At 37.3% G+C, this 26,361-nt stretch overlaps 1 protein-coding gene across 7 annotated transcripts in view; it reads left to right on the top strand.

The window, feature by feature from the left end:
- PTPRZ1 (protein tyrosine phosphatase receptor type Z1) overlaps positions 1-26,361 on the top strand; it is a 141,226-nt gene that overhangs the window by 109,561 nt on the left and 5,304 nt on the right. For 2 of the 7 annotated variants that reach the window (XM_066990755.1, XM_048065624.2), the window contains exons 13-27: positions 219-363; positions 7,442-7,533; positions 10,804-10,889; positions 13,136-13,156; positions 13,320-13,416; positions 15,145-15,227; positions 15,978-16,112; positions 17,399-17,533; positions 19,658-19,821; positions 20,534-20,617; positions 22,152-22,287; positions 23,411-23,557; positions 24,474-24,567; positions 24,762-24,835; positions 25,837-25,965. In XM_066990755.1, the coding sequence (XP_066846856.1) occupies positions 219-363; positions 7,442-7,533; positions 10,804-10,889; positions 13,136-13,156; positions 13,320-13,416; positions 15,145-15,227; positions 15,978-16,112; positions 17,399-17,533; positions 19,658-19,821; positions 20,534-20,617; positions 22,152-22,287; positions 23,411-23,557; positions 24,474-24,567; positions 24,762-24,835; positions 25,837-25,965 (1,622 nt within the window). The remainder of the gene's footprint in view (positions 1-218; positions 364-7,441; positions 7,534-10,803; positions 10,890-13,135; positions 13,157-13,319; positions 13,417-15,144; positions 15,228-15,977; positions 16,113-17,398; positions 17,534-19,657; positions 19,822-20,533; positions 20,618-22,151; positions 22,288-23,410; positions 23,558-24,473; positions 24,568-24,761; positions 24,836-25,836; positions 25,966-26,361) is intronic. The other 5 variants (XM_013194575.3, XM_048065627.2, XM_048065626.2 and 2 more) reach the window with 3 other exon arrangements.

The raw sequence follows: 26,361 nt of genomic DNA, 5'->3' as shown, positions 1-26,361 counted from the left end.
CTGAGTCACAAAAGCTTGAACACTTTGCTTTGCCCTCTGTCTGCTTATTTTCTGTAAGCTGGTTTGCAAATGTATACATTATCTGCAGTGCGTAGTTAAAAAAAAAAAAAAAAAAAGAGGTAAGTGATATTAAGTAGGCTCATTATAAGACACGTTCACTCATGCTGTGCATTTTTCAGAATTTAAACATGAACTGTTTCAATTTTCTCTGACTGCAGAGGCAAGTAATAGTAGCCATGAGTCTCGTATCGGTCTAGCTGAGAGTCTGGAATCAGAGAAGAAGACAGTTATACCACTTGTGGTCGTATCAGCCCTGACTTTTATCTGTCTAGTGATTCTTGTGGGTATTCTCATATACTGGAGGTAAGTTGTTTTTTGTTGTTGTTTTGTTGTTTTACTTTTTTTCCAGTTTTAAAGAGCTCTGATTTGAAAACTGTGATAGACATTACTGAGCAGTTTTACTGGAGGGAGACTGGATCTTGTCTCTCTGTGTCTTTGTATTACTCCCAAAGTGAGCAATGAATAGAGCTGCAGTGACTTAAAGTAACAAGGTGATTTCTTTCCAAAATGCTCAATTACAATTCTTTCTGGTTGCAGAGTGTTAAACCATTGCAAATACATTATTTTCATATTGAGAGATTTTAGTTAACAATTATTTTGATTATTAATCCCTAGAAACCAAGTGAGTTAACAGAGCACTGAGAAGAACAGGAGGAAGAAGAAAAATAAAGAGCATGGCATGGGTTTTTTTCCTATGTTCCCCATTGTATAACTGTTAAAAAGTGTAGTTATCAATTTAAGACAAGAATCTATGGTCCTCAACAGGACCATATGAATAAGTAATTGATAAAGGAATGTAGGAGCATGCTGTAGCTGGCATTGTATGCAAGATAGAAATGGGATAGCTTGTAAATATTTTAAAATCACTTCTGGGTAGCTTTTATCATGTTCAGTGATTCAAGATGTTTCCTATGTGCACATTTGCTCAGGTTCCCTCATGGACATGTTTCTCTGTGACTTGATAAATTGATAATAAGAAAAAAAACGGTTAGGCTAAAGAGAAGTGATAGATATACAAGAAATCCAGAAAAGATAACCACTGAGGGCAAAAGACTGTGTCTATTCTGTGAAACAAGGTGGACCAGAATTTTTCTCCAGTCCTGTGGCCAGCTGGCATGGCACAGGTTACTTCTGTACAGCCAAGTCTCTTCTTTCACTGGGGGAAAAATAAGGTGGATGCATTCAGATCACCTACCAGGGATGGTCTCTAGGTCTAACCCCAAACTGTGTCAAGCATTGTGTGGAGTAATGCAAGTTGGCCTAAGCTACAAGCATACCAGGAATCTTGTTAGCAATGTGACAGTATGTGGCAATGCTCAAGCATTTGACTCTTCTTCGTTGGCTGCAGATAAAGCCAGAGATTCTTCCTAGGGGCAGGGAGGGCTGTCACAGGCTTTCAAAATCCATGTACAACTCTAACCCTTTCCTGAGAATGTGGCTTGCCAAGAAGGAAATGTCATGGACCAGAAGTGATAAATATAAGTTACAAAAATGTCTTGTCTTGGAGACTCCTGCTGATTTGTGATTGCTAGGGACCTGATCCCTTCACTGCTTGTGTAGTACTAACACATAATCTAGCAGCAAGGAACAGGACCTTGATCTTCCAGGAGCTGTACAAACAAGGGGGGAGGTAGGATCAAACATCTCACAAAAGATTCCAGAGCTTGTTTCTTCTTTTTCTATCCCCTACCCAATCCTGCTTAATCTAAAGCATATGAAAGTGGTGAAGAACCAGGAACTAAACCCTAGACTGCCCTCTCTCAACTCCGGACTACTGTAACCCTTAGGCTATGGTGTCAGGATTGTGCTCTCTGACTTTGCTTCTCGTCTCCTGACTCTGGTTTTCTATATGTCCAGCAGGCCATGTCCAGCATGTGGACAGAATACATCCACCCTCAATGGCCTAGGCTTAAAAAATTGAGTTGGAGCTTCCTTCATTCCAGGAAAGCATGCTAACAAGTCAGCCAGCCTTAAAGACACTTTTAAACAGGGAATGTCAGAAAGATTTATTCTTCTTTTCAAAGAAACAGTTAATTACAGGAAGAATTGCACAACTCATTTCTTGGTTTATGTCTAGTTGGATAATTATATTCTCCATCACAGCATTTCCAGCTAACTACTTTTATATTGAGAACCTTTTCCTGTCTTTCATGTTACACAACATGAACATTTATACTCATCTTCTGAATGGTTTCAACCTTGAGCCTAAATATTATTTCAAATCTGTTCAATTTGCCAGGGAACACCAACCATTTTAAGACCCAGATTGTACAGTGCAGTTTTAGTAATCCTACATGTGTTACAGGCTTGTTTTTGTCAAATAACATTGTGTTCATTTCGTATTCTTTCTCTGGGAATGAACAATTCTGTAACATAGGTCTTTCAAAATAAAGCAAAAATCCCGTTAGCAGTAATATCTTCTTGAAGCTGAATTTAATCTTTCCTGTATTTCTTGTGTACTACAAAATAAAATATGGAGCTCTTTTTTTGTTAATCCTTGAGAAAATTTTCTTGGGCTTTATGATAACACTAGTAACATGTTTCTTGTTTCAGAGGAATGGAACACAAATAGTATGTATTGTGGGTAGGATTTTGTGGCCCTCTTTCAATGGTGCCAAGACCCTCATCTCTTTTTAAAGTGTGAAAAATCTTAATCATAACATTAACTTTATTGCTATGTAGCTATAAGCATTTTTATGGTTAGGCTTAGCTGATTTTGAAATAATTTATGTAAGCGGTCAGTATTTCTTTCTATAGTGTATTTTTTACTTATTTCTCTTTTATAGGAGCCAGTAAAGTTAATTAAAAAGCTTAGGTTTGCAAGAAGGTATTCTATATTCTTTTGGCAAAAGTGTTCTGAAGAAAAAAAAAAATGTCTTATAATCTGGCTGGATATTTGATTGAACAGTGTCACCATCAGCTCCTGATTTGCATGTAGAAAAGGTATAACCTTTAAAAAAAATAAAAAAGCAAATAGAGCCTACCAAGAGCATCAAATTCCAGCCTTTCAAGGTTAAAAAATAAAAAATAAAAAATAAAATTATTTTGTTCTTCACTCAAATGACATGTATCAGTAAAATAATTCTGTACCATCTGTTGTTTGGGTTTTGTTTTATTTGTTGTTTTTGTTTTTTACATGAAATTGTTAATCAGCACTTGAGAAAATTCCCCAATCTCTTCACTATCTCATTAGGCAGAATTTCAATCTTTCTGTGATAAAATACTCATTTCTCTGACAGTGATAAAAACTTTAATGATAACACTGTCTAAAGAATATCTAAATGCCAGTAGGGAAATGCACAGTTTTGAATTATTATAGTATTCTGCATCAAACTTTTTGTAATTCATGCAGTTTCCAAGCAATGTCATTCTCCTTTCATTTCTCCAGAATGATTAAGATTACAGTGGAATAAATAAGGAGAATCTTTTGCCTGTTTAATGGCCTTCTCTTCCAGGTCACCTTTTTTTGATAACTCTGGAGAGAATTTTCCACCCAAACCTAAAGTCTATCTACCCCTCTTGGTACCTATCTACTTGATTGAGTCCTTGCACACTATGCAGCATGGATATTTGAATCTCCACACTCTGTTTTCCTCATTTCTGGATAGCTTTATCATTCCCATTTTGTTGAATTAACCTTATCTATTAAGGTGACTCAAACTGAAAGTTTCTCTGTGCTGACATATACTGGAAATTTATGTGTATATGTAATCTTTTGGAACATTTCGTAGTATTGATCAATGAAAATGAACCTGATTAAATGATTTATAGGAAAAAATGTCAGTCTATTTGTGCAAATCAGTTTTTATAATGGTTAACATAAGAAGAGCTTAGAAAACAGTAAAATGGTAATAGATGTCAGTGGGAATTGTACCATTCAATATTCTTTTTCAACAAACACATATGAATCTCAGTAAGAGACTAGCTCTAATAATGTGAACAGTGAACTGTTAATGCAGTTCCAGCTACATTTTTATCTTTAGAGATACTGAATATCAGCTGGCTGTCATGAAGCCTCCTAGAAGCTGCATGACAGCAGTGCTTCAGAAATTGCCAGCCCAAAGACAGGCAACTTCCTGAGCAATCATTTAAATTTTAACTTTCCTCTTCTATCCTGTATCTCTGAAACACAGCTACCAAAGAATGTTCATTTTCTTATCTATCATTTGAACCGATGCCTTGAATCCCATGTTCAGTTTTTGGAAAAAGAGTTGAGAACCCTCTGTAGGGATAGTTAAGTTTGCATATGTGGAAACATTAAAAACAGATTTAAACTTACAAAGGTCGTATTCACCCATCCATGAAAGAGAATGGATGCTCAACTGTGCAACATCAAATCATAAATAAAAGCGTTAATATAATTTGAAAAATAAAATTTCAGCTGACAAGCCTTTAAAATGAATTGGGCCCATTTAAAAATGACATCATCGGAATCACTCGATTCACTGAGAAACCATTTAAATATCCTTTGGATCCACCAGATCTTCAAACAATTAGAACCATTTAAAAATAAATTCTAATAAGTATTTGAGAATACCCATTGACAGATACCCTGTGAGAACAAAAGGCCCTGACATTCTTAGAGAAAGAAGTAACCATGCCCCTAAGACCATTTTGGGTGAGCAGTGGGTGTGTGGACCCATCCAGTCCCAGATGCCTTTCTTTAGAAGTTCAGCTCCTTCCTTGGCCTAAACAAGCAGTGAGCACCCTACACACCCTCCCTGTCCAGGGGTGAAGTAGGCAGCACACACCCTCACCTAAGGTCCAGAAGCCCACATGCCAAAAAAATGAAGTCCTCTGCAGTCTGAGATGCAGTCTTCTTCCAAGCAGTTCACACTGAAACATTCACTCAGATCTAGCATCTCTCCTGTTAAACCAAAGAGCTGCTGCTTCATGGCTTCCTGTACAGATACAGACACTCTAATTAATTCAATGTTTTAGCACTATCTCAGATATAAAGTGTGTGTTCGAAGAAGTGCAGTGTCTAAATTACAAATTACAGTTTTAGGTTGAAGATCTAAATGCTGTGATGAAAGGTGTAAATTAAATAATCAGGTTAGCATTGAGTGATGGGACCTTTGTCTGGAAGTTTGAAATAGTCGTCACTTTTTTCATTAACAACAAGTAATAATTAACGAGACATGGTTATTAACATTAGGTTTAGTCATAAAGGCTTTCACTGCTGATGCAGAAGCAGATGGAGCGCCTATTTATGAGTCTTATTGCAGGTTAAGTCAACTGCTATGAATTTGTCTCCCAAATGTGCTAAGGGTGTAATTTATTTTCAGCCACAATTAACTTGTTAGAGATTAAAGATACAGTGGCTCAGTGAAGGATAGTGATTGGATAGCATATTATGAGGACATTTTAATCACTGCTTTAGATGTGAAAACCATTATGCTAATTAAATTCTGTTTAGTTCAATAATTTCTCAGGCAAAGAGATGCCAAATCTCTTCAGCATTACTCCATAAAGTTCATGTATGATCATTGTTCATAAGCTGTAAGCATAAGGGGGAGGACAATTTTTGGGTTTTAGTCCTTTAGCTGGTTGGCATGTTTGGTTGGTTGATGCTATTTTTAATAAACATCGAACACCAGCTTTCTCAGTGCCCAGCAGACAGTACCAGATTTCCAAAAGTGTTTAGTGACTTGAAGTACTTTGATATTCCTGCCTCCCACAGTCATTTTGCACACAGGTCTGAGACTGACTCGAGTACTATGCTAGCATTGAGAGCCTCTCTCACTTCGGCAGCCACTAGCTCCATGGGGTGCAAATGTAAGAGCCAGTTTAAAAATTAGAAAGGTGTTTCCAAGCCCATCCTGAATATGTTCTTGATCTACAGCCAAAATTGCCATTTCTAAGTAAAGTTAAGTACATAATGGGTAGTCTTACTCCAGGCATGTCATGGAAAATCACAAGCACTTCAGTGGCCATCACAAATGTGCTTTTAGGCGATTCTAGTCAGACTCCAAATTTAATTGTCATGTAAACTATTTTGCATGCCACGATTCTCTTCTTATGTAGCTCTCTACTTTTTTCTTGTGTTTTAATAGAATTTATATTGTATACAAAGACAGAAAATTCCCAGCACATTCCATGAGTATGTGCATGTTTCCCAGAGTCTTAGTTGAAATAAGGTTACCAAAATCTTTATGATCTACGTGAATGGTTATGGAAAGAATGACAGCATCCAGATATTCCCTATCTATTACTCAAAGAAGACTCAAAACTTCTGTGTGATTATAACAATTATATGAGGAGTTCTATTAGTGCAGTGATACTCATTTACAGGAACAATGCCAAATTAGAATTTAAAATAGCAGTGAGTACAGAAAATAGAAAAAGATCATACAATAGCTCCAGCCAACAGCTTTCAAAAAGTAGAATCTTGTAAATACAAAGTGAGATTAATATTTCCCTGATGCACATATTTCTTTTTAAATTTAATGATTATTGAATAATATTTCAAATAGATTAAGTGACCCAGAGTAAAGATTGTTATTAGCATGTCTAATCATATGGAGATTTTTTAATTAAGGAGGCTTTGCAATGCTTACAGCAGGAGTTGGTTATTCAGTCCCTTGAATAGCTCAGACTTTTAACAGATGCTATTCTTATTATCCTCACATCTGGATTACAGCACAGATACAAATAACATTGTGGGTCGTAGCAAAGGTTGATTCCATTTGTATTCATTCTTCAGTGTTTTTCAACAAAGCTAGCATCTCCTGGAGTCATAAATTCCCCTGCATTTGTCTGTCAACTTCAGGAAGTCCTCCTTGGTTAAGGTGTCCCTCAGAGTTGTGACAACAACATTATGAAAAAATAGTTTAACAAAGTCACAGTAGCCCAGAGCTTCCATTTTGTCTGCTACGAATCGTGTTGCCTCCGACTGCATTTCCATGTCTGCAGTTGGCTCTATCGATGAATTACCAGAGCTGATCTCATACATTGCTCCATCTTCAGGCTAGCATAATCACATGAAAGAGAATGGTAATTATGTGTGCAAATTTGGATAAGCAAGGAAGACAATGGCATTTTTTATACTTGAAGTTGTTGTGCAGCATCTACAGTAGCTCCTGATGCAGAGTTCCTCTTTCAGCTTTCACTATGTCTGATGTCTGCTCTATCTTCTGCCTCTTGTATAGGTAAAGATGCATGAACTACATATTGTGTTGAGTTAATGAAGTATCTTCAAGCTGTATACATAATTTGGGGTATATTGGGGGAATATTTATATAATAACAGTTACATTTGACACTCCATGAGAACTGTTTTTCAAAACCATGATTCTGTATCTTGACTAAATGATGCCAGAATTCCAAAAGGTTTTAGGCAATGTTTTGTGTTTGCAATATTTATGTTTCTTCTCCTCTAGGAAATGTTTCCAGACTGCTCACTTTTATTTAGAAGATAATACATCACCTCGAGTGATTTCTGCTCCCCCAGCTCCAGTCTTCCCAGTCTCAGGTATTTTTTGTCAACTGTCCTGTGGATTGGTGTTAACTATTGGAAGGTGCTGCCATGTATGTGTCTCTGTGAATTCTTCACTTGTACCCACTTGTACTAATGAACACAGGTGCACTTGGTGGAGGCAGAGATTAGTGTTGCTAGTATTCTTTCCTGTAGCACAGATGAGAAATATCCTCACCTTACAGAGCAGTCACAGGGAGATGCTGTGTCTTCTAGCCAGTGTCACCCACATTTGAGCTACGCTAAGCAGCTCTAGTTTACTGTCACAAAGCAGAGGATTACCCCAGCAACACACTCTGCTGCATGTCTTCCTTTAATAGATCACCTATGTATACAACACAACCTTTACTTTTTGACTGTGTGATCCAGATATGCCTCATCTATCTGCATTTCATTAACAATTGCAATGTTTCCTTTAACTCTAATTGATATATTTTATTGGCATGTTTTTTACCAGTAAAATTCTCTGTGAACCTCTCTTAAAAATGATAGCAAGTACTGAATATAATCAGCACTTTCTCTTTCCATATCCACTATAGTTTTTTGGAGAAGCTTTTTTTTCTCTCCTCAAAGTGTATCAGAGGAGCACATGCAGCCCTTCTTGCTCTTTCAGACTGGGTAGAATAAAAAGTGAGTTAAATAGATTAATTCTGCAGCAGACCCCAAGTCACTTTTTCACAAATGAGAAAAATATACCTTATTCCACAAAGAATACTTTTGCAAATTTTGCAGTTATGCAGGGGAATGGTTACCCTCGGAATGAGTAAGGGAAGGAGAATCAGCCCTTGTGTAGATAACTAGTAAACACATTTAATTAAATAAACCCCAGACACTAGGCTCTGTTGTCACTGAATTGTAGGCATCTTTAAATGCCTCTTGCATTGATTGCTATTGTTAGGAGACAGATAACCTTTTTCTAAATGGTTAATAGGCAGGCATGTAGCTTGATTTCAGAAAACATGTCATTATATGTGAATGTCAAGTGGCAATCATTACAGGAAATTTCAGCTCTTATTCTCTATCATTAACTGTATTGCAGTACAACTGTATAATTTTCTTGCAATTTTTCCTGACCAGCTCACCTCAGGGAGACAGTGTTTTCCATTGTCATAAGACAGAATTGCACTTACAGTTATTTGAGTGCTTAAAATATGTGTTTTGATGCTGGACATTTTACTTCTGAAATACTGATAAATATTAAAGAGAAAAGTGTTTTTTTAAGTGACTAACAGATATGTAAAATATTCTATGGAGAAAACTCCAGCACTGAAAAAAAAAAACATTTTTGCTTTATTTTGTGTACAACAGATGTCAAGTGAGCAGGTTTTGTGTTTTCTATCACACATGTTTCAGTAGTGTAATTTTACAATTGAGACTAACTGTCATATAATATTGGCAAAGAACGTAGACCAGGAAGAGCATTTTGTAACTGCTTATTTATAGACTTATTTTTTTTATTATAACTATGTCTAAAAGCACACTCCACAGATCTTGTTTTATATTAAGTTTTCCTTTTGTGGAGTTTCATTGGCAAAAATTGGAGATCTGCAGTTATTCTGAAAAAATGCCTTGGCACTTCACAGTATAATTCAAAGATCTATTAAGCACAAATGAGTGAAAGAGCAATATTAGGAGCTGATATCAACATTCAGTTAGCTTCAAGGGATACCTACTATACTCCTGAAGTCAGAATTTATTGAATTAGGAGATTAACACTGTCCAGGAAATAAAATAGTAATAACACCAAGCCTGAGATCTCTTTCTCCCTTTCTGTCCTCACTCTTAGGGTCATCCACCTTCCCTTCTGGTTTTGTGTTTGCATATGATTAGAATAAACACTTTATGCCAGGTTTCATCTCTGAAGTGTGAAGATAGTGTTACACATTTGTTCAGCTTCTCTTAGGCTTGACTGGATAAATTCACTTTTTGTATGCAGATCCATTCACGTAAGTAGAAGACCAGATGGATCTCAATACAAATCAACAAATTCTTGGTAACCGAAAGCTAAAATTATTAGGTGGCCCAACTGCTAAACATCTGTTGATGTAAATATCAAGTCTTCGATCAATGTTTTTGATGTTTCTTCCTCATATGAAACAGTGCTGGACTTACATATTGTGAAATAAACATATTTTTAATCCATGAAAGATGTTCCAATAAATAAATAAATAAACAAAATTGGTATTCTTCAGAGCCAAAGCTAGCTAAAATAATGTTGTCCTTTAACAGGTAATTAACAGAACAGATGACTTTGTTTACCTAGCATATTTGCAGGAAAGAATAGATTAAAGGTCCCAAAGGTTTTCAACATGATCCCTAATGAATGTTCTACATGAGTGTTTTTCTGTATTTGTATGAAGAAAGAAGGAGATGTACTGAAGTATAAACATCTGATGAAAAATTCAGACTCAGTATTTTGACCCATGAGTAACATGAGTCACATTTGTTGGTTGAAAATGTAGATGTTTCATTTGTGGGTATTCAGAAAATCTTAAATCTTTCACTTACAACATGAAGTATGAAGCCTGATGTAAGAATTTGCAGTCAATACTCCAGGATCAGACATAAAATTATATCAATAGGTAATCATAGAATCATGGGTAGAATGGGGGAAAATTCCTGCTGGAAAAACTCACATGCAGTAAAAAATTTGAATTGGTTGTTGTTTCCTTTGGATGCTAATGCAAACATGCAACACATCAGTTAAAATTATACTACTCACATAATGCTGCGTTAATTTAGTAGGTTAGGAACAACATGGCTAGTTCGTGTACTGTATCAGAGTCCCAGTGCAACACTGATCAACATAAGGCATCCAGACTCCTCTGCCTGATCATTCTTTCTTTACCAGTATTATTCAGAATTCTGGTCCTACCTTCTCTGTTTGAACATCTTTTAACAAACTGCTAAACCTGCCAGTTCCCCTTCACTTTTCAGTCAAGTTGAGTCAACTGAGAGCTCTTCACGCAAGCTCAGCATTTGCAGAATCAGCACCTTTATTTTGGGAGCTTAAAGCCAGAGCAAGACCTAGCTGAGCATTTTCCCTATCTTCCCTCAGAACAGCCATTTAGAAATGTATAAGTGTTTGAGAATGGTTTTAGAAATGTTAACAGTGTTTTTATTTCTATGGGAAGCTGTATATCCAAGGTTCATGCCAAAATTTTATTTCAGGATGTTGTGTGGATTGCCTACATATGAACTTCTTTATATGTTACTCTGGCTTTTTATTCTTCATAAATATATTTTTTGTCTTTTCCCACCTCTAAGATGATGTTGGAGCAATTCCAATAAAGCATTTTCCAAAACATGTTGCAGATTTACATGCAAGTAATGGTTTTTCTGAAGAATTTGAGGTATGGCTCTATGATGTCATCTTTCTTAGCACATACAGATAATGTTAAGTTTAAGTGCCTGGGGGAAAAAAAAATGGCATTTTTTCTGACTTGGGGACCAATTTCATAAACACATTTAAATATGAGTTTTGTAAGCCCAGGAATGACTGTTCACACCTAGAGGCTAGGGAGATTTACAAAAGCTAGCAGGACTGGGATGCAGACAGGGATGTTCATTGCTGTGATAAAACACTAAATAGTTATGTGAATAATCTGTGCAAAAATAATGTATTCTATATGGTTTAACGGATATAGATGTAGATTTAAAGCTTTTCCAGCACTAATGCCAATTGAATTTTGCAGAAGCTACATACATTTACTTGTTCCATTTACAAAGAAAAAAATATGGAAGTAATAATGAATACACGTGACAAGACTCCTGATTAACAGGGGAGCTAATGTAGAGTCTTCATATGTGGTAGTGAAAGCTTTACAATTACTTTCATACAATATATGGTTCGTGTCATATATTTCAAAACTTTGAACCATATTGTCATCATATAATGTTACTATCACCATATGTAATTAATTCATGCAAAACTTCATTGTTTTTCACATTCATATGCATTACAAGTCATTTAAAGATAGATAAGTTCTAATTTAAGTCACTTATCAAAGAAACAGTATAAAACATTATAAACCGTAATTAAAGTTGTGCTATTAAAGCTCTTGACAAGTGTTCTCTAATAAATCAAAGAGTTGTGATGGAAGCATTTTTTTAATTGATCTCTATTAATTTAAAACTATTTTAATATTCCTGCTGCAAAAACAATATTGAAAGTAAAGAAATTCATAGTTTTGCGTATTTGGGTATTGCTTCTGTTTCCCCATTTGATGTGTTGTTACCCAATAGACCAAAAACTCGATGTGGTTCACCTAACTTTATTCATAAATATTTCTTCTCTAATTCATTAAACATTCAGAATATCCATCCAATTGTTGGGCTGAATTTGTAAATACTTGTGAATGTCCAGTGCTTGTTTATATGTTACATTAAGCATGTGCATATGCACTGACAGAAATGGGCTCCACATAGACCAGCTGCTAATAAAAGCAAATGTTGAAAGACTGTGTGTAAATGCAATGGTAACAATGTCCTTTAGTGCTAGTGAGAAAACCAATGAAGAAATCACATTGTTCATGATCTTCTTTTCCTAAATTACTGCAGTGATCCAAATACCACATAGGTCATACCAAATACCAAGTTCCTCATTGAGCATACACCATCTACATTTTTTCATTCTTGTTTTAATTAGAACAAAAAAATCAGTATCATCATTTCTTGGAGATCCTTTTTGGATTACCAGCTACCCCAGAATTAGTCTCCTGGCCTTTTCTCTACTGATAAATAACACAGAAAATACAGAAGAATTTAAATCTAGACATTACAGTCAGCATATATTTGGAGATGAGTGCACGGGGTGGTTGAGTTTTTTAGGTATGTTACTATAAAAAAACTCATATTTAAAATATAATTTTCAGACTGGTAACCACTCTTCATATATATATTTAAATAGCTGAAGGTGAAGATAATTAATATTGAAATAAATGCTAGAAAGTGTTGGGTAATATTATAGTACTTTTAGTCATGACAACTCATTTCCAATGTTGGCCTTATAAATGCTTGAGTTTCCTGTCAGTTAACATAATCAAAGAAATAATAATTTATAAACTTTCTGCCTGTCTTCTCAAGCCTGTCTCCTGCAGGCAATCTTCATAAAAAGATTGGATTCATTGAGAAAACGCTGTCAGACAGAGGGTTGTACTGCCATCCCATGAAGTTTTCTGAGTGGCATGCTGCCATGTTCCAGTGACGGCTTCACAACTGAATACAAAGAGAGCAAAAGGGTTCAACAGAGAAACTAATGCAGTTATAAGGACCAATAAGAAATCCTATGAACAGTTAAATATGTAGACATAACGTCAGAGATGTTGCTCATGTATGTAGCTTTCACAGGCATAAGGTCTAATGTTAAATCTAAAGATAGGAAAGCAGATACCAATATTTTAACAGGAAAATTGCTTCTTGTGTCTTTTAAGAGTTACATCAAAATATTCAGCTTTGTTGTTAGTATGGAGATATATATTGCATGACCATAATTGTCTTCCATATAATAACTGTAATTTATATAAACTCTTTTATCCATTTGTTCTGTGCTGTGGAATTTGATTTTTTTTACTTTTTTTTGCATCCATTCCCTCATTAGACACTGAAAGAGTTTTATCAGGTAAGGAATTATTTCACTGCATTTTTTTCTAGCAATGAAGTAGTTGTAAAATATCATAGATGACTGGGTATAAGGTTGTGGTTTTTTTCTTGCTGACTTACTGTATTTTAAGAAATTTTATATACCTTAATGCTTATTAAAGTACGATGCACATTTTTTTCAGGAAATCCAGAGCTGTACTGTAGATCTAGGTATTACATCAGACAGCTCTAATCACCCTGACAACAAGAATAAGAATCGATATATAAACATTGTTGCTTGTAAGTAAATGCATCACTTGATGTTTTGTTTAAGAAACAATTATAGACAAGTATAGACATATCAGTTACGAGAGGAAGACAAAAACAAACAAACAAACAAACAAACAAACAAGCCCTCTATACTGAAAACTCTGGATACTGTTCAGCAAAATGCCTGGAGAGGATTAGTGTGATATTTCACTTCTCTTCAAGTTAGTCCTCTGGCATCCTGCTGCTGTGCTGAGCACTTGTTAGCAAGACATATTTTTTTCTTCTGTGATGACCCAAAGGGAGTTGGGAGATTTCACTGTAATACCATTTTAAAGCCAAAGGAGTTATGTTTTGATTGCCAAAATTAATCCATCTTTGATCTGCAATAATGATGATATGTCCTCTCCTGGAGCTTCACAATCCCTGGATGTATTTGCTGACATACATAAACATAAATGTACTGGTTTTATGTTGTATTGTGCCCATCCACAATGTAATAGATCAGTTTCATTGGCCAAGACATGTCTTCCCCTTGCTTTGCTTCACTATGACAGACTTTTCTTCTCTGAAATGCATCTATTCAGTTTGGTTAATCTCTCTTTGAAACCATTGCCTCTAGGCTCTTGATCATTTTGGTGGTTTAATATATTTTTCTTAATTCTCTATAATATTTCATCTTTGTTCTGATAACAATAACCTCTGAATTAAATATATATTCAACAATCAGTGATGTTAGAGCTTTATAGAAAAAGAGACAGAATCAACCCATTTGGCAAGAGGCAATGTAGACTCTACATCAGTTGCAAGAAATTCCATTCCACCTGGCTGAAGATACCTCTAGAGGAAAGCCACAGGTTTTCCTCTGCCACTCTGTATGTTGATATCTGATCATACAAAAGTTGCCAACCCAGGGCCAGGGACTTTGTTATCACAGGGCAGCACTCAAGCAGCTTAATAACAAGTAACTCTTAACTCAAGTAACTAGGATTGTCATGTGGAACTGAATCAAGTCTCTAGTCCATATAACCAATGAAGGCTAAAGAAAGCTTCGGCTCACCCTGAGGTAGCCAGTTGCTGTCTGGATTACCAGAGCTGAGGCTCTTCAGCTGACCAGCTCTCCAAGCTCCCATTACTCTCTAGGCTCCAGACTCTGCTGTCTTTAATTTGGAATGAATGTGCCTAAACACCAGTGCCTAAATTGTTTGGGACATCTCAGGGCAGCCAGGATGCTGTGCAGACATGCCCCTCAGTATCCTTGTACAGTGGATACACAGTAGACATTCTTGGATACCTGATTTTTTTTCCCCACTATATTATACTGAAAAGTTATGACAAGGCCACTTTACGCTGTCATCCTTTTCATTCATTTTCAATAGGACTGTTTTTCACAAGGGCCTCAGGTTTTAATCAGTTGCACAATGTTCAGCTTCCAAGGACTTCAAAAAGACCATAACTTTTTTCTAGGGATAGTTGATCATAGTTCATGCTTGCTTTTAAAAGATACTGTAATTTAATTCTGAAATAGATTTCTGTATATCTGAATCCTTGGATTCATTAATTTATTTTTCTGTTAACTAGAATTTTGTATCTGATTCATATCTAAGCACAGGGTGTTTGTATATGTGGTTGTCCCTGTATTACTTGTATGTATTGAAAAAATCCATTTTTCAATTTCTTATAGAAATCTAAAGAATTCTTATGGAAAGATTATGATTCTTGGAGGAAACTATGCTTATTTTCTCCCTTGTCTTATTGCAGATGATCATACTAGGGTTAAACTAGCACAGCTTACAGAAAAGGATGGAAAACTGACTGATTACATTAATGCCAACTATGTTGATGTAAGTGCCTTTTTCTACTTTTTCTATCTGCCAGCCCATTCATCTGTCAGCCTATTCTGTAAATAGTGATTTGTGGAGGTGAATAGACAATTAAAAAAAAAAAAAAGCATCATAATATCACTTAAAAAAAAATCCTTTAATGTTAAACATACAAACTTAAAGTGCAGGTAAAACCCCAATTGTTTCTCAAATCCATCTTGATATTGTAGCAGCTGCAGCTTAGTGAAGAGCTTTATGAAACTAAAAAAATGTTCTGTCACATCTGAGTCATTTCAGAAGCATTTCACATCTGAATGTTTATTCTTTCATACATTTTTGTATGTGGCTAATTCTTCTGTCTGAGATAATCTCATGAGAGGAAGATGCCAGTTGGTTGTGAGCCTCACCGAGGTACCATTTATTCAGTTTTCGCTACCCAGTAATTTACATGCGAATGATCTTGATTCATTTCTTAAACCACTATCATAACAGATGTCTCATAATCACTATCATGTCAACATTCTGCCAGAACATGGGCATTTGAATATATATCCCATTTGTTGGAATGATAAACATTGACATAACAGTTCCATTCATATGTCATTTGGTACCACAGGCTTTCTGTGATTTGGATAATTATAAATTCAAAAGTACTTAAATGCTTTTGAGATTCTTTAAAAATAGATACGTAAAATGTCATGTACTCCTCCCAACCTCCTTTTTCTTGTGGTCTCTGATTTGGTAAGTGTCATTTGTTATATTTCAATTTAGGGCTACAACAAGCCAAAAGCCTACATTGCAGCTCAAGGGCCACTAAAATCAACAGCAGAAGATTTCTGGAGAATGATATGGGAACATAACGTAGAAGTTATTGTGATGATAACTAATCTCGTTGAGAAAGGAAGGGTATGAGTACCTTTGTTTCCTATTTCTCTCTCTGATGTTGATAGATCTACCTCTAGCAGGCTCCTTTCTCTCTTTCAAAAATGTTTTAGATTTTTTTTTTTGAGCAAAAATCAATAATTTGTAGTAGTTGTTTATATTAGGCTTGGCTATAGAAGTGTAAAGATAAGGATTTGTATTATGAAACTAAAGAAAACATTTAAATTCAATTGTCAACAACTGATGTCATGAAAATAGAATAATGTTATAACTACAAAAAATTGTCTTCTACTGAAAAAAGACTTCTTGTCTGTATTTAGGAGTGGACTGAATGTGAGCCTTGGAACACACTCTGCTAAGAGTCCACTCTGTCATTCTCTTTCCCAGGGGTGCCCCTGGAAAGGAGAAGGCTATAGCTCAGGTGAATTTTTCTGGACACTGAGTGGCTACTTCCTGTCACTGTCCCATGGGACCTACAGTTCCTGTCTTATCACAGGACCAGATACACATTTGTCCAGGGAGACAACATGAGGTCAACTCATACTATAGGTTGTGTGTTCCTCTGATTATATGATGGGAGCATGCAGGTACACCTGGGTGAAATGAGAAGGAGACATTGCACACCTCCCACATACTGGCAGCAACGCCTAAAATACATGCAAGCTTTGTCATATGAACAACTAAGCATTATTAAATGATACAGACAGCAGATGTAGATGAGGACCACACTGGATGTATCATCACTTTGTAAACAACAGCACAGTATAAGCACATATCTTCTAGTACTCCTGGAAAAGGCTGTATGACTGCCGTACCAAAGGGCTGGACATCACAGCTCTGTATTGTTCTGGCTGCAGACAAACTCACTCTTATCTTCACTGATCAGATATAAATATACTCTATCCATGCTATGAACCATCCAAAAGCTATGTATGACTTTACTGACTTGAATGTATTCCTGTAACTCGTGTAGATTATCTGCTACTGTCTTTAGATTTTAGAGTGCCTACAGAACGACAGGTTCCACATTATTAGAGTAATTTAAGCTCTCATAGTATGATTTAAGCCTCTCTGGTTTTTTTTTGGAGTATTCCAAATAAAGTACATCTTTGCATAGTCATCTCTCTACAGGACAAACTAAATATGCATTATTTATTCTCTCGTGAGCATCATGTCTATTATAAACAAGGCATATTGGGAGTCTCTGCATGTTTTGTGCTTGACTGTGCTCATAAAATCAAATGTTACAGCTTGATAATTTGACATTTTTACTTTTTCTCTTTCTCTCTTTCTCCTTTGCTTTCTAACAGAGAAAATGTGACCAGTACTGGCCTGCCGAAGGTAGTGAAGAATATGGGAACTTCTTGGTTACTCAGAAGAGTGTTCATGTACTTGCCTATTACACTGTGAGGAATTTTACTCTTAGAAATACCAAGATCAAAAAGGTTTGTGATATCCTGAAAACACAGATTGGGCAAAAAGTGGTAATATTTTCTTGGAATATTTTTAAGGCAGTTGTTGGCAGTTTTCTATTGTATAGGTAACGCTGAATGCTATGGGTTTCATCCAGCCAAGATGCTCATCAAAATGCTTCAGAGTTGATGAGATCAACTAGCTGAGGAGCTGAGGAGGTGGTGGTGCAAAGTCTAGTTGGAGGCCAGTAACAAGTAAAGTACCCCAGGGGTCAATATTGGGTGCAGTCCTGTTTAACATCTTCATTAACAGTCTGGATGATGGGATAGAGTGCACCTTCAGTAAAGTCACAGATGACATAAAACTGGGGGGAGTGCCTGACTCAACAGATGGCTGTGCAGCCATACAGACGGATCTTGACAGACTGGAGAGGTGGAGTGACAAAAAATCTCATGAAGTTCAGCAAGTGCGAAGTCCTGCACCTGGGGAGGGAAAACTCCAGGCTCCAGTACATGCTGGGGGCCACCCAGCTGGAAGGCAGCTCGAAAGAAAAGGACCCGGGAGTCCTGGTAAACACGAAGTTGAACACGAGTGAGCAATGTGCCCTTGCTGCTAAGAAGGCCAGTGATATCCTGAGCTGTGTTGGGCAAAGTGCTGTCAGCAGGTCCAGGGAAGTGATCCTTCCCCTCTACTCAGCATTGGTGAGGCTGCACCTGGAGTACCATATCCAGCTCTGAGCCACCCGGTAAAAGAGAGACATGGACATACTGGAAAGAGTCCTTTGGAGGGCCACCAAGAAGATCAAGGGACTGGAGCACCCTTCCTATGAGGAGAGGCTGAGGCTGTTCAGTCTTGAGAAGAGAAGGTTTAGGGTGGAATTTCATCAATGTGTATAGATACCTGAGGGAGGGTGCAAAGAAGACAGAGCCAGGCTCTTTTCAGTGGTGCCCAAGGACAGGGCAAGAGGCAATGGACATGTAAATATCAGAGTTCCACATGAATATCAGGAAACACTTCTTTACTATGCAGGTGACCAAGCACTGGAAGAGGTTGCCCCAGAAGTTGTGGAGTTTTCCTCCTTGGAGATCTTCAAAAGCCATGTGCACGTGGTCCTGGGCAACCTCCTGTAGGTGGTACCACTTGAGCAGGGATGTTTGACCTGATGGCCTCCAGAGGTCTCTTCCACCCTTAACCCTTCTGTGATTTTGTGAGATACTGGCCTGTAGCACTGGTGTGGTGTAGAACCGTCAGGGAAGAGGATGTGATTATATGGAAGGGCTGTTGTGGACTTACCCTGCCTGGTGAGGAGGAGGACAGATTTTCAGAATGAGACCAGCTAGTAGAAAATGCAGGATGAATTAAATCATCCACCTCAGCTATCAATTTTCCTTTTTAAGGAAGGAATTTTTACTTTTTTACAAAACAGGTGAATATAAACATTGCCTCAAGGAAATCAGAACCAGCATTTTCAGCAATGGCATTCTGAAGCACATTTTGGGGAAAAGGGAGTGGCTACAAAAGGGGTTGGCTACTTTGAGGGGGATTCTTAAAGATTATTTTATTTCAGCCACCTAAATCTTAGATATCTAGTCTCTCAGCTTCCCTGTACAATTAATGGATAAAGTACAGCACCTACTATCAAGTTTATCTCTTCTGTTTTAAGAACCTCTCTTTGAATAAGATGACCAGCTCTCTGAAGGTACGTCTGTCTCTCAGTTGCCACTGAGGGCAGGGGCTTAGAAAAGAAGCCTAGAAGAGGCTACTTCACTTGTACATTACTAAAGCTAGGTGACATGAATCCTACCCTTTCTGTCCAGCCAGCAGAGGAGCAGAGTGGCAGAGATATTTGTTGAATTTAAAGAACTGCTGTAATTTGTTATACCTCCAATGCTCTCAGCCTTTCACTTTTTCTTTGTAAAGGACAGTAAGTGCCAGGTCATTTTTCCATTCAGTGGACAGGTTGATGGGAGAGAAACACTGGTCCTTCCTATTCTCTTTGAACACTGGAATATGCAGGGCTAGGCAGTACTCTGGTGCACTCGTTAATTATATAGGGAGAGTATTAATTCTTAAAATATCAGGTACATAAGTAAAACTGTGAAGAGTTGCCTTTTAAATGTGGGCTGCTTCTATATGGAATTATTTTTCTGTTGCAGGGTTCCCAGAAAGGGAGGTCTAGTGGACGTGTAGTAACTCAGTACCATTATACCCAGTGGCCTGATATGGGTGTTCCCGAGTACACGCTGCCCGTGCTCACCTTCGTGCGGAAGGCATCGCATGCCAAGCGCCATGCTGTCGGGCCTGTTGTGGTTCATTGCAGGTGTGCTTTTTACCACCATAAGGTTCACTCCACTTTTGTTTTGCAGAAAAAAAAAAAAAAAGAAAAAAAAACAGTGGTGGGTTAAGCAAAACTTCACTCTCATGTTTAACAATTCCTGTTGGAAGATTAATTTCTTAGCTGGTACTTCTGTCCTTGGTAAGGCCAACTAATCAACTCTCTATGCAATTTCTATAAGCCTCCATAATGACTATAAACAAGATGCTGCTGCTCTGCACTGTTCTTTTTTTTTTGCAAAAATGCTTTCCTTTTTACTTTTTTGCACATTTCTCTACTGCTGTTTTGATTGCTATGAGCTTACCAGATATGTGTATAGCCGTAATAGTTTCCTTTCTGCAAATATATCAATAGGATGGTTTTGGCTGGTGCTTTCTTTGGTGCAGGGATACTCTGTAACCCTAAGAGGAGCTCTGTGCACAAAAGAAGACTCACTCTGTTCCTGGCTGAACTACACCTCTGCTGTTTTTAACATTACTCTGCGCTCTAGCAGCCCTTTGCAATGGAGGAGCACTCTGGGGAGCGGTGTGAGGTCTGCATGTGTGCAGGCAGGTGTTCTGTCAGTGCTCACTGAAACTGGGCAGCCCAGGGAAAATTGGTTAAAAAGGGCTTTGTAGGGCCTGGAATGACTTCACAATGCCCGTGGAGGACCAGGTTATTGTAAAATATATAAGCAGGTTCTGGTTTTCCACTGTAGTACCTCACCTTTGATGGAACATTTGGAAAGAGAACCTCCTCATGAATTCTGTCCTTCTGGAGCTGACTCTGAGGAAGCCAACAGGTAAAGTCGCCTCACAAATACTGCAAATGAAGATTTTTTTTTTTATTTCTGGGATGATCTAATATGACTGAAATCTGTTTTTAGCTTGGAAAATGAAAATTCTACATGTCGGTTGTTCTGCTGCTATCTGCATCTGTCTGTTCTTGAGGAGTTCAAAATAAGAGTTTCCCCAAAATACCAAGTCTGAGATCTATGCCACTGGGCTGAGAGATCAGCAGTACATTATAAACCAATTAAATTGAGTTTTTAAAAAGTAAACAGTGGTAAGTTTTGTGGCTTCAGTCAGACCTCTCCATTGGGTCACAAGAATATTTCACCTCTGTCTGCAGCAGTTTTATATGGCTTTTAGTTCACCTGTTGCAATGCACTATGGAAATTCAAAGGAGATGTTAGAAAATTAACTTTTACTTATCTTTACAGGCTATATGGAGTACACATATGAGGAACTTCATGAAACCTAATTTAGCTATTTTTGTGTTTTGGTACTTTTCATGTTTTGTCTTTCAAAACAAGTACTGATGCTGTCTGGTAATCTTTGTACTTTTTTGTGTGTCTCCTGGTATGGTGATAAACTGACTCTTTCATTTTTATACCATGTTTATCTAGACAGTTCATTACAGCAACTAGAGCTCATGCTACCCATGCTTTGTGCCTCTTCTGAGGAAGAAATAGGGTGAATGAATTAGCATGTGTGGGCTGGGCGTGGATCTGTGTGCAAGGGACGATGTAGACCCAGCGCAGTGTTGCTGCCCCAATACATGTACCGATACACGTAACAGCTCCACATAACCAAGAGAGGACCTCTCGACTTTGTACTCCTGATCCATATATTTTATGGAAGAAAAAAAAATGTTTTTTTCATTTTACAATACAGCCATTGTTATGTCAAATGAGTCAGAGTTCATAACAGGAGTTGCTTAACCCTTTCTTCTGCATCTCCCCTCTTTCAGAAGGGTCTCAACCATTGCTTGCGCTCTTAGCCATGTCTGAAGAGTACGAAGCTTTTTCTTTTACAGATGTACCTTCAGCAGCTTTGCCACTTCCAGGGGTTTTCCTCAGTCTGGTGTCTTTGAAAGCTCTGCAGGCAGTATCTGTAACGAGTGGCATAATGCAACTTTCCCTTTAAAGTGTTGTGTGTTTCAACATAGAGGAACTTGGGCACATTGACTGTGCCCCAGTGCTGACATACACCATACTTTCTAGGTATACTTGACAAAGTATCCTAAGGAGTATCAAAAGCCTCAAAACTGCAGATCTGCACTTAGTTCTATTTCAATTGATATTTTAAAAATCGTTTGAGAAAATTATCATTAGAGCTATTCTTGCACAAAAAAAAAAAAAAAAGATGAGTTTGAAAGATTTTTCTTCATTAGGAGTCTTGAAGTTTCAGCAAAGTGATGTGATCATACAGTAACAAAATTTGTAAAGCAAAGCCTTCCCTATACACCCATTTGTTGAAAAATCTATATACAGAAAAACAATCTTTTTCATGACTGTTTTACTTCAGGCTCAAGGATATTTTTTTGTTTTATAGTGCTGGAGTTGGAAGGACAGGCACATACATTGTGTTAGACAGCATGCTGCAGCAAATTCAGCATGAGGGGACAGTCAACATATTTGGATTCTTAAAACACATACGTACCCAAAGGAACTATTTGGTGCAGACTGAGGTAAGACAAATGTATACTTAACTAGAGACTATTACTTTTCACGTTTTTGTTTGCAGGAGGAGAGTTGATACAGTCTTCATTTTGGCAACATCAGAAAAATAGGCAACCAGTCACCAGACTAGACTTTTTTCCTTTTCCTTTTCCTTTTCCTTTTCCTTTTCCTTTTCCTTTTCCTTTTCCTTTTCCTTTTCCTTTTCCTTTTCCCTTCCCCTTCCCTTCCCTTCCCTTCCCTTCCCTTCCATTTCTAGTGCCATCCTGTAGGCTAACTTAGAGCAATGCACTAAAAAACAAAAACAAAAACTATCTGTAAGCTCTTGTCTGTTTATTAGGGAGGTCTCAGAAGAGAGAAAACCTTTATAAATCATGCTTCCAACAGTAGCACTTGGCAGGGCATGCATTTTTGTCATAGGTTTTTTTAAGGAAACACCATTTTCAGGTGTTCAGATCTTCACTGAATGTGATCAAACAATTGATATCAGGCAATAATAAGTTGGAAAGAAGCTGTTTCAACAAAAGATTATCTATAGCTGATTTAAACTGAAGATTATATACGGAATAGTGAAAGACCAGAAGAAAACAATAAGGGCAACAGCAGGGCATTTGAAAGTCTATTTCAGGTTTCAAGAACAGGTGTTTAGATTCCCTGGTGCCTTTCAATAGAAGAAAAGGTAATCAACAGCAGCATGGGCACTTGTTCCAAAGGATGTCAGAGAGAAAATAGAAGATAGCAGTAGGAACTGGGAGTGATCACTTTATTGCAAGAAAGAGATGCAGGGAGAGCCACATAACAAGCTGACTTGAAAATTTGACTTCAGGCTATGCTTGCATTTTTAACAGTATTGAGTTAAATGTGAATGTATATATGAATGTAACATACCACAGGTGGTGGGGATTTGATATTATATCATATATACATTGCATGTGTAGTTAAATTGGACTGGTAAATGCATACTGTCACTGGAGAGGAACAGCTTTCACTGTAGAGGACCCCTTTTGAGAAAACTCCTCTGCAGTAGCAAGCTGTGAAGAAATGCTGCCCATGTCAGAAGTGATAGCTTAGCCAGAGATGTCCAGGGGAATCTGAATATAATTAGAGCTTAGATGCTTGGTTTTATTTTCCTAGGAGCAATACATCTTCATTCATGATGCATTGGTTGAAGCGATACTCAGTAAAGAGACAGAAGTCCTTGAGACTCACATTCATGCCTACGTTAATGCTCTCTTGATACCTGGACCAACAGGAAAGACCAGACTGGAGAAACAATTCAAGGTAAGCTCCCTGAGATAGCAGCATAAAAAGTTTTAGGGTTGTAAGCTCGAATGACCTGAACATAGGTATCTCAACACAACTTTCATTACCTTGCCCTATCTGTAATTTAACAGAGCATGTTGACAAATGTATGCAGCTAGTTGGGACCCAACAATTATTTACGTATTCTCAAATAAGATTTTTTTTTTCAAAAGCAATAGCTTGAGAAACAGGCAAGTAAGCAGATTTTGGAAAATCTAACTATATGCTTTTGCATGAAGATCCCCAAAGATAAACACAACTATCTAGAAAGACATCATTCTGGTGAAAATTATGTGAACTATATTGGTCAAATAACATATTCCCCTCAGTATAAGGCCATGGCTATAAAACAGACGTGACTTCAGCAGGCTATAAATGAACACTTTGATGTTTTTTCTGTTTGAATTTTATTGAAACAAGCAAGACAATAAGGCCCCCATATCAGTCCTATATGCCTCTCACAGGTTTTGAGAGAACATCAGGAAGTTCCTAACTGGGGCTTCCTCACATCAGGAGTTACATTGTCTGTGTAACAGTGCAGATTTTTCTGCACAGAGTTTTATTGTTTGCCAAACTATTTAAAGTTGTGTGAACAGCTGTGCAGGCAAATTGGAAGTGACACCGGGGTGGCAACCAGCAGTGGGGTGCTGGATGCAGGAACAACTTAGAGGGGAATTTCCTTCAAAGACATGTTTAGGGCTCAAGAAACATTTGAACCATTGAAAATAGTGAAGAGATAAGTCTCTGATAACTTGCCAACTAGTTTAGCCAGATAACTAGATGTCTTAAGAGATACAGCTAACCTGCCATATGTGCATCCCTCTGTTTAATGCAGCTAATGAAATAATGACTTCTGCACCGTGACCTGATTTTTTTTTTAATTTCATTTTTTCAGTTGCTGAGCCAGTCTAACACACAGCAGTGTGATTATTCAACTGCACTCAAGCAGTGTAACAGAGAAAAGAACCGAACTTCATCCATCATTCCTGGTAAGCTTGTTCAAATTGGCTTCTCTGGGTGGCAAAATGTACTACACGTAGGAAAACAAAATAGACATCTGGATAATGCTTTATCCAGGCTGATGGGTTTTAGTGTTGTTATCATACTGTTAGATATATGGGATAATTACAGTAATATATGAGTCAATGCAAGATGTCCATGGCTTTTTTTTTTTTTCTTACAGTGGAAAGATCTAGAGTGGGTATTTCATCGCTGTCTGGTGAAGGGACAGACTACATAAATGCTTCCTATATTATGGTAAGTCAGCTAACTGCACTGCTGAAAAATAGTGTCCCATTGTATAGCTGTTTGTGAAGCTGCCAGGTGTCCACATTTTAGTGGCGCAATCCTGATTTTGAAAGCTCCTTTCTTCCATTATCGAGTCTTTCCCTGAAAAAGTTACCTCCCCCAGAGTGTACTATTACCATTATTACTATTTTAAATTCAGTTAAATGCATTGCATTTTGACTATCAGTAGGACCAGAAATCCTGTCATAGTTTTAAAAAATAGTAAATCTGAATATGGAAGAATCTTTTGAGGTTAACTAGAGGTGTTAACTAACACGTTAGCTTTTAATGGCTGTACTGTTTTGCTTTCCTGCCTGCTCATCTTACCTGCATGTTATGCCAGCTTTTGCAGTTGGCATAGCCCAACGCAGCGTAACTCAACAGCTTTTCATTATCTTTTTGTTCCCTGGATTTCCTTTAACCCTTTTCCCCTTCATTAACTGAGAGGGAGGAGTAAATGCTTCCTGGACGTTCAGTAGAGATGGGACAGCTTCCTGCAGTGTTGTTTATGCATTAGTGCAACATAGCTAGCTTTTGTGGTAGGCAGTTAGTCTGAGACATCTATGCAGTTTAATACACTGCTTTGGATTTTTGCAGATCTTCCAAACATTCTTTTATTTTTTTCAGGTTTCCAACAACTTTAAAGTCTGGCTAATGTGGAACAATTAACATGTGTGTCTGAGCTAATGTGTTTTCATTCTGAGATGGTTGATCAAGTATCTAGTGATTTCTTTTGTATTTTTCTTATTCAAATTTTTCAAAGTTTTACAAATTATTTCAGTGTAATTGATTTTATGCTTTTCACCTGGAAAATACTGTGATGAAAGTTTTTTATTCTTCTAATATTTGCAGGAAGCCAAAAAGGCACAAACTCTGGAATTAATTTTTCAGGTTTCTGTTTCTGTCCAGAAAAATACTGTAAATGTTAAGAGTTGGGTATCAATTCCTAATCTGATGGCTTTATTTTGCAGGGTTATTATCAAAGTAATGAGTTCATTATTACCCAGCATCCCTTACTACACACTATCAAGGATTTTTGGAGAATGATATGGGATCACAATGCCCAGCTAATAGTCATGCTTCCTGATAGCCAGAATATGGTAAGATTAATGGCTGATTGTTGTGGTTTTATGTATGAATTTTAGTAGTATTACCATTCTGAAATATGCAGGATTTTGCCAAAAATCAAGAAAAAGGTAATAATGTTATACTGAGTGTAAAACTCCCCCAAAATCATCTAGCTGTAATCTGAAGATCCTTATCCTAGCAAATTACAGTTGAGATGAGAAGGTATTTTATTATTCCTGCATAATTTATAAAAGAGACAAACAGCAGAAGCCACCTTTATGCAAGTTTAGCTTTGCTCCAGGACTTTCCTGGCTTGTATAAGAAGCAGTGTGGCCAGCAGGTCTAGGGAGGTGATTGTCCCCCTGTACTCGGCTCTGGTGAGGCCGCACCTCGAGTACTGTGTTCAGTTTTGGGCCCCTTGCTACAAG

The sequence above is a fragment of the Anser cygnoides genome, chromosome 1 (genome assembly GCF_040182565.1).
Source record: "Anser cygnoides isolate HZ-2024a breed goose chromosome 1, Taihu_goose_T2T_genome, whole genome shotgun sequence".
NCBI classification, from domain to species: domain Eukaryota; kingdom Metazoa; phylum Chordata; class Aves; order Anseriformes; family Anatidae; genus Anser; species Anser cygnoides.
Note: the sequence above shows the minus strand (reverse complement) of the source record. Positions and strands in the feature narration are given on the sequence as shown.